The 9,355-nt window shown below is 36.0% G+C and overlaps 1 protein-coding gene across 1 annotated transcript in view; it reads right to left on the bottom strand.

The window, feature by feature from the left end:
• Nucleotides 1–3,197: 3,197 nt before the first annotated feature.
• The window catches only part of LOC103611063 (utrophin-like), a 13,784-nt gene continuing 7,626 nt past the window's right edge, over nt 3,198–9,355 (bottom strand). Inside the window, exon 2 of the mRNA XM_008563008.1 lies at nt 3,198–3,484. Coding sequence (XP_008561230.1) covers nt 3,198–3,484 — 287 coding nt within the window. The remainder of the gene's footprint in view (nt 3,485–9,355) is intronic.

Below are 9,355 nucleotides of genomic sequence, written 5' to 3'. Positions count from 1 at the left end.
TTTGACTGCACTTTCCTATAAGACAATAAGAGCCTATGTGGCCTTCCTTGCTATAAAAACAGAAACATCTGTTAATAGCAAAGGTGTTATCTGGCAGACTGTTGGCAGGTGTGAATACCAAACCCTTCTCCTGCCAGAAGGTGTGCATTCTGCAAATAAGAATTGAGGATTAATATTAATTGATATTATAATATTAATTGATAATTTGAAGGAGTTAAAATTATTTAATTAACACCCCCAAATTCTGTTTTCTGTTCACCTTGGCATATCTAATAATATTTAGCAGTAATCAGTACTTATTTTTATCTGCCCATAGCTTCAATAGGATGTGGGGTATACTTTAAAGCACATGTAAAACATCCAGACTTTGAATCTATTTTATTTGGCTTAATGAGACACAAGTTTTTATTTTCTCTTTTCCTAACAAGATGTTAAAATATTTTAACCCAAGGAATATTTTATTCCTTTCTATTAAAATAGTAATTATATTTTTCCTAGGTTTCCACTTAAGAAGAAATTTGAAAAAAAAAAAAAGGACTTGGATATAAAAGTTGGCAATTCCTTTAATCAAATGGGATTAACAACTCCCAAACTTGAGGACCTTTAATAATTCCAGATACAATTTTTCATTTCCGCGTCCCCCCAATACTAATCATTGTGTATTATAAACTGATACTTTCAAAATCAAATTGGTAAATTCTTGCTTTAACCAAGAGGCACTTTTGCAGTCCAACAGGACATACTTTTTGTAAACCACTAACTTAAAGATTTTCACTATTTAAAACTATTTATTAAATTACAAGAAGTGTACAAATTCCAAAGAAGCTATGCTAAAGGCTTTTTTTTTCAGTGCTTTAGTTTAAACTCAGGTCCATCCGTGGAAGTGGTTTTTAGGATCCTAGGGTTGTAGGGAGAAGCCTACTTAATTCATATAGGAGCTGGAAACATATGAATATTCACATTGAAAGAAGGCAGACACCAACACTCTAAAAAAAGTTTAAGTTTAAAATTTAATATTTAACTTTTAAAGCTTTAAATTCAAATAGTTGGACAAAGTTGGGTGAAAAAAGTCCCTGCAGTGAAAGAGAAGAGAAAAAAATCATGGAAACACAACTACTTCATTTGTAAAACGGGCAGCATAATAACACGAATCTTATTGAGCTGGTGTGAAGATTAAAAGAGATATCTATGTAAACTGGCTAAGAACAGTTCTTGGCACAAAGTAAAGCTTCAATAAATCAAAACCACATTGAGATATCATCTCACCCTGTTAGACTGGCTATTATCAAAAAAGACAGAAAATAACAAATGCTGGCAAGGATGTGGAAAAGGGGGAACCCTTATACATTGCTGGTGGGACTGTAAATTAGCACAGCAATTATGGAAAAACATATGGAGGTTTCTCAAACTACAGATAGAACTACGAAGTGTCCCAGCAATCCCCCTACTGGGTAATATACCCAAAGGAATGGAAATCATGTTGAAGCGATACCTGCAATCTCATGTTCATTGCAGCTGTATTTATAATAGCTAAAATATGGAACCAACCTAAGTGTCCATTGTAGGATGATTGCATAAAGAAAATGTGGTATGTGTGTATATATATATATACATACACATACATACATACACACACACACACATGGAATACTACTCAGCCATAAAAAAGAATGAAATTCTGCCATTCACAGCAGCATGGACAAACTTGAAGAAAATTATGTTAAGCTGAATAAGCCAGGCACAGAAAGAGGAATACTGCATGTCCTCAGTTATATGTGGAACCAGAACAAAAACCAAAATCAAATAAAGTATAATAATAGTAATAAGTGGAACTATTAAAAGAAGATAGAAGAACTGGGGTTACTAGATGTGGGAAAGGAGAGGAAGAGAGGGGAAACTGAGAGGATGGTTAATGGACACAAAATTACATCTAGATAGAAAAAATAAGTTCTGTTGGTATCCAATAAACTCAGCAATCTATAATTAACAATGATTTACTGCAAGTTATCGGATAACTAGAAGAGAGGAGATCCAAATACCATAAAGAAATGATTAAGTTTACAGTGATGAATATGCTAAATACCTTCATTAGATCTTCACACATTGTATACATGTATTGAAATATAACTCTGTATCTCATAAATATGTACAACCAATATGTTTAAATAAAGAGTAAATTTAAAAAATAAAGAAACAAAATCATTGAAACAAAAAAAGGCAGCTATAATTATTATTCTATGTCTACACATGCATATATTCACTCATGTAATTTACCTAAGTATTCAGTTAATTTCCGAGATCTTCATTCTTTCCTATTCAGCTACATTTATACAAAGGGAGAATGTTATCCGATGTCTGTGTACAAAATGGAACTTTGGCAATAAAAGTTCCATTCATGATAGATATTGGCAGTCTAACACCTTCTAATTTTTCATTGGTTTATCTTTTCATTCTATTCATGACTACATAGTATACAGTCTACTGTGCTACTACAAACCCTACTGCACTCTAAATCTGTTATTCATGTCTCTTGTCAACTAAATTTCATTAACTTTCCTCTGGAGTTGTTCTAGATTATTGGAACCAAAGGGGGTCTACACGACAGGTCTAACATCCTTAACTTTGAACAATTCCTGACTACAAACAGAATTTATAGTTAAACTAATCCTTCAGTAATATGCTCAGACAATGAGATAAAATTTTTAGATAATTCTCAGTAAAATAGTATGCTTTTAAATAAAATTCTAAATCCAACTACCAATTTACAGGAAATACAGAGTAGAGAGGAATCTGTAGACTACACCATGTAGATACAATTCTGCAAAATCCAAGCTATGGGAAACACTATAAAACAAAAAAATCCTGTTTCTTTAACAAAGAAATTGCAAGAAAAAGAAAAAGGGGATTGAGGGGAAACCTGGATATTAAAAAAGACTTAAATATTTCTTATGAAACAGGTAAACCTAATCTATATTGCTTAGGAAAGCACAGTTAGGTGAAAAAAAGAATAAAGAAAAATAAAAGTAAATTATTATAAAATTGCTTCACCATATGGGAAGCACCTGTCGTGACTCCTGACTCAAGTGGGTGTTACAGTGGTGTTGGCTTTATAACAACCCCTTCTAGCAATTTATAGATGTGACTCTCTATATTTGTATCATATTTAACAATAAAATATTTCTTGAAAATCCTTTGCCTTAGGCAGTGATGCTGACCATGGTTTTTTCGATGTGATCCTGCAGCGAGTCGATGAGTAGGTCTCCCACGGGTTTCCAGCCATTCCGCACGGCCTCTGCCTCCTTCATATCAGCATCCAGGTCGTCCATGGCTCCCTGCAGGTCTCTGAGCTTCTCCAACGCCTTGTCCACTTGCTTTTGCCAATTGCTAGTGACAGCATTTAGACTTTCCCACTTCTCTTTGACTTCAGAAGATTGTTTGCGCATGGCTTTGGCAATCTTTTGGGCTCGTTCCTCAGGAGTCAATTCTGTGATTTAAAAAAAAAAAAAAGAAAAGAAAAGCAGTAGTTTGAATGTTTGACCAATTGCACATTCTTTATAGCCAATAAAGAATATCACCTTTCAAAGGGTTGCTACCAGGTATACAGAGACAGAGTCACACTGGCCAGGGTAAGAAAAAATTTCTCCATGCGTCCTCTGTTAATTTCCCACTATACCTAAACATATGCTCAAAAGAAAAAGAAAATAGTTACTCAGATTAATAAAAGGCCCAGAGTTTTTAGCCACTTCTGAATTTTAATATATTTGTAAACCCTGAATTGTAACAAGATAACACAAGAAATAAAACAATTTTTCTTTACTGTAAATTTAGTTACATAAAATCCAAAGTCACTTTTTCATTTCATTGTTCTCAAGAGAAATGAGAAGTGTAATTAGTAGAGAATAGCTATAAACAAAGAGGAAAAACTCTCAGAAAATAAGAATAATTTATTGTGTTTCTAAAAAAGTAACTGAAGACAAACAACATATCTTAGATACTTCATTATCTCTAAGTCTGTTTGGCAGTTCATTTTTTATAAAGGGTGTTTTTCTGCAGCCCAGAAATGAAGCACCTCCACAAACATTTCGACAGGAAGATAGCAAGATCGCAGGCACCATCCTAAATATGTGATACAGCAAGAGGGCTTCCAGAATGTCCAAAATAAACTTGGACTTTCAGACAGAAAGGGCAGGCCACGGGATGGGGGCAGAAAGAGTGCAAATCCAGAAGAAAAGCAAAGGATACAGACAGAAATCAAAGTCAAGTTCAAAGGCAAGGGTCAGAAACACAAAGACAGTGAGCTGACAAGACAAGGGCAGAGGAATGTGATGCACCCAGGGGACACTGTCAAAGCAGGCTGGACAGGTCTCCAGCACAGCCAAACACTCCTGGGGCCTCACTACCAGCTACATCTGAAGACACCTCCTTTCCTATCCCACTGGTTTGATAGTATCATCCTGATTGTCCACTGGAAACAGAGGCAGGTCAGAAACACACAATCAAGGTAAACTAGATTAAGACAGAAATGCATATTCTCCTTTGTGATAACATCCCATCTTTTAATATCAATCATATTAGCAATTTCCACTTCGCCTCAAAACATCCCAAATCATTCATAAAATGGAAGTTCATTGAACTTCATGGTAAGATGAACTTCACCGAAAGATAAACTGAAGCAAGCTCCCCTAAACTATAATTTTCATTCTCAACATAAATGTGCCTGCCTATCTGTCTTTATTTAAATATTATTTAAAAGTCATTAAAGGGGACAGAACACATACGTTTGTCTATCTAAATTTGCAGAAAATTCTAAACATTGATAATTAGACTTAAAGCAGCTTAACTGCAATAAATCTCTGGGAACCAAATAGACTTTACAGTCTATTTTACTCTACTTTACAGAGTTCAACAACCACAGAACTGTGAGCTGTGCTGTTGAAGTGCTGTGAGGCTACAAGACAGACTTGAATAATCCCTTGGCAACTAAGTTGAGGAAAAGAAGACAAAACATCACAACTGGTAGATAGGGTGAATATACGAGTACAAGATAAATAAGAAAATGTATGTGAATAGAGAACCAGCTTCAAGCAACAGTCAGGGGACAGAGTTAAGCCTGGAGAATAGTCCTAAAACATACAGCATGTCTGAGAAAAGATTTCTGAAGAAAGATATGTCATTAGAAAAGCAAACCTTATGTCAATCCTTATAACGTCAAGATATTTACAAAATGATACACATAATATTTACATTACATATATTTTATATAAAATATTATGTGTGAGAGGCAAATATCGTGCTTAACAGCCTCATGAGAGATGGACTGGGTAACTTTTATAATGGACACTTGTGTTTATTAATAACTCACTTGAACTTGTTGCAAAGATATATCTTAAGCACTGACTACCATAAAAAAAAATACACTACCAATTTCAGAACAGACAATTTAGTTATGATGATTTTCCTAGGATAAAGTAAAAACTATTTCTGAGTCAGTCATAAAATAGCTTGGCATGGAGAGAGACACACGATGTCTTTGTCCAGTGACAAAACATCCTACACTGGCTGTGACTGTTTTCTTGTCTTCACTTAATATAAAATTTTTTGATTGAATAGTCCTTTTGCAGTTATTATTATATAATCACCACTCAAGCAGCTACTCAGAAGAAAAAAGCTCTATGTTCGATTCACCAACTATTTGCCAGAAAGGAAACATACTAACTAAATCACTTTCGAGTCAAAATAAAAGCACCTCCTATAGCTGCAACAAACTCAGTTTAATACACACTTTAGGCTAAGAACAGAGCAAAGTACAAAACAAAAATATTTTCCAGAACACTTATGAAACGTGTAAGAAGCGGCAACATGTGAAATATTGAGTTATGACAATTTGGGGTTAAAAAACAGAGAAACAAATGGAAACAATAAAAAGGCAGAAAAAATAAAATAAAAGGAAATGATTGCATTCTTTAAAAAAATCCTCTCATTTGAAAATCAAAGGACAAACATTGTTTCAAATTTTCTGACTGCATATTCTATGGTAAATTTTAAAGGCTTCATGCGGGAGTGAGAATTTTCTCGACCAGTGCCTCTGAACTCCAGTGTCATATTAGAAACCATCATGAAAACAAGTGAGTGAGTCAGTTTTTAAAGGCTGAAACCCAGAGGCCCTACCCCCAAAAGATCCTGATTCCTGATCTACCAGGTCAAGGCATAGATATATTGCAAGGCTCCCCTGGTGGTCTACTATGTTGCCAGGATGGACCGCTGCTAGTCTGTTGACATATAAATTGATTTCTCTGGTCCATGCAGCTGAACACGGGGCATTTCCACTCCAGCGGGGTGTTGTGTCAACTCCAGGCAGAGCACAGCCACTAAAAACTGGAGGCCAGAGAGCGAATGAAGCTCAGTGATGAGAGGGTAATCTAATTTACATTTGAAAGTCAGTCACAGGCTAAATAATCCTAGAGACAAAGGAAATGGCAGGATAACAAGTAAATTTACCAGAAAACCCTTTCGTACTCCCTAAAGGGGGTGCACGTACGTGATGGGGGGGCTTGCTCTGTCACTCTCCATGCTCCCCCCTTTAGGTCTTTCCATGTAACTAGCCAAACTTCAAGGGAATTATACACAGTTGTTATTTATGTTTTTATAGTTATTTGTTTATATTATATATTTACATATTATACAGGCTAATGAAAATTATAAATATCATTTCATTTTATTTATTTTATATTTATATTTTATGATTGCAATTAGACATTTTCTTTACTGTGTTACAAAGATATTTAAAGAAGAATAGATAACTACCTTTCAGGAAGAGGAAAGAGAAAGAAGAAATATAAAGAGAGGAGAAAAGAAAGATCAATCCTGAAGTTTTCTCTCTTGTACAATTACCTTTATTTCTTTATATATGAAAATTAATTGTACGTCATTCATGCCATGCACTCCTTTATACCATGGGGAAAAAGACTACAATGTGGTTTACTGGGATACTGGTGGAAAACGAAGCTTGGACCAGGAGCAGAGAGGAGGATTTGGAATCAGCCCTGCTCCCATCTTGCCCATTGCTCCTGGGCAAACTATTTGACCTGCTTAGGCCAGTTTTATCAAGTGAGAACCCTATTTTCTCATGCTAGGAAAATATTTTATTTTTCCTCAATTTAATTATGTCAGAAAGTCAGAGCCTCTACATCTCAAAGAAATCTTAGCAGTAGAATAAAATCTCTGTTTGTGTGCTTATGCAAAAAAATTTTTAATTTTAAAAATGCAAATATGTTTCTCCCATGAAATAATGAGAGAAATCCGTTAGAATCAGCTCCGTATGGCTTTCAATAAATTTTTTTTTTTCCCTTTTTGTCTTTTTTACTGACCGGTAACGGGATCGCAACCCTCAGTGTCGCGCCTGTACCGGGGACCAGCAACAGGATCGCAACCCTTGGTGCTGCACCTGCACCACGCTCAGCCAGTGAGCGGGAACCGGTCTCCACATGGGATCCGAACCCTCGGCGGGAGCGCTGCCGCGCTCCCAAGTGGCGCACTCTCCAGTGCACCACCGGGCCAGCCCAATAAAATTTTATTTTTATTGTACTTTCTTTCTTAATTATGTTACTGACACAACCTCCATTGTGACTTTTTATTGTTAGATTCTAAAGCCATAAGGTTATGAATGTTTTATTTCTTTCCATCTTGGTTTTGCAGTACCCAGTCTAGATATTGGTATGCCCCTCAATACATAATCATGGAATTAAGTTGGACTCAACAGAATTTTTACCTTTACTTTTGACTGAAAATAAAATTCATAATTTAAAGTAGAAAAATTTTTCCTCTTAATTTTTCTTCCTCCTTCCCATGTCCAAGTAAAGTATCCATAATAAGTTTCTTTTTGTGAAAGGGAAAGATAAACCTTACAAAGTCATTTCAAGTATGGTAATTTCAAATATCTGATTTGTACTGTTTGCTTTTTTTCATGTATCTATGTTCATATTTTTGCAGTTCACCAACAGTTAAAAGGAAATATTAAGACAAACAGATAAAGAAAAAAAAATTCATGAGTAGCATTTCCACTACTGGACAACTTGGTGCAAGGAAAGATTAGTAGATCTGATGCCAGTTCCAATATTAACTAGTTAAGTAACCATAGATAATTTCCTTCCCTCTTTTTTTAATAGATATTTACCTCCAGTAAATATCTATAAAGCTACTGGCACATGCCTGGCACACAGAAGGCCCTCAACCAAGGTTGATTTCTTTCATTTCTTTTATCGTTCTATTACTAAGTCTGGGATATTTAGACATCTCTAAAGATTTTCACGTAAGCACAATAGTCTGCTCAGCCAACAAGAATTCGAGGGAAAAGATCTGACTTGCTCTCTCTCAGTATCTCTCTCTTCACCCCTCCCATTTCAATCTCTCTCTCGCTCTATTTCTCTTTCTCTCTCTAGCTCCCTTTCTCTCTCTCTCTCTCTCTCCATCACCAAAAGATGCTTCTGATTAAAACACTGGGAAATACGTTCTTCCCAAATTTTCTGATTAAATCATTAAGATCAACTTCGTCTCTCCGAACTGTTCACTGAGTGTTTAAGAGGGCCCCGCCCATTTCCTCATCTGCAGGGTGACTGATGACAGCAATTCATTAGCAACCAGATTACGAAGTACATCATCAAGTGCCACCGGCTGATTAATGTTTCTAATTATGCTCATCTAATAAATTAAAATGATGATAATAACAACAGGCTACTCAGAGTAGATTAACGTGCTAATGTGTAGCCAAAATCTTTGAAGAGGGATGTCACAAAAATGGTATGGCTCCATCCGTGCTGCCAAGGGACTTCTCAAATCCTTTTAAAAAAAAGAGAGAGAATATAGATACATTTAGGGAGAATCAAGAACTCCAAAGTAAAGAGATTTAGGAAGTACCTTCCATAAAAATCAAAATGCAGCAATTAAGAGGAAGAGAAAAAATGGAGAGGGAATGGGGATGCAGACTGCACTGTGGAGGGGATAAAGGGCACTTCTGACCAGAACTAGAGTCGGAATACATTCAAGTTTCACTCTTCCTGTAAAGTGGATGGAAGTCAACAAACCCAGCCTTGAGCTGAGGAAGAAGCAGAGGCCGATCCTCAATGAGATGACCCTCCAGGGAAAGGAGCCAGATCAACAGAGTGGGACAGACAACGAGAGCCACACTTAGCAACCTGAGACCTAACTTTCAATTCTCTGTAACCGAATATCCCCTGAATTTCCTCAGAGTAAAGCCGGTTTTATGAGTTATTCAATTTATGTGTGCTGGACAGCAGTAGACAGGTCACTGAAAGGGGAGAAGAGAAGCTGGGAATGCAAATTTTGGGAGGACAAAGAT

Source organism: Galeopterus variegatus, unplaced genomic scaffold (assembly GCF_000696425.1).
Source record: "Galeopterus variegatus unplaced genomic scaffold, G_variegatus-3.0.2 Scaffold12343, whole genome shotgun sequence".
Lineage (NCBI taxonomy): Eukaryota > Metazoa > Chordata > Mammalia > Dermoptera > Cynocephalidae > Galeopterus > Galeopterus variegatus.
The sequence above is the reverse complement of the archived record's forward strand: the minus strand, read 5'-3'. Positions and strand labels throughout refer to the sequence as shown.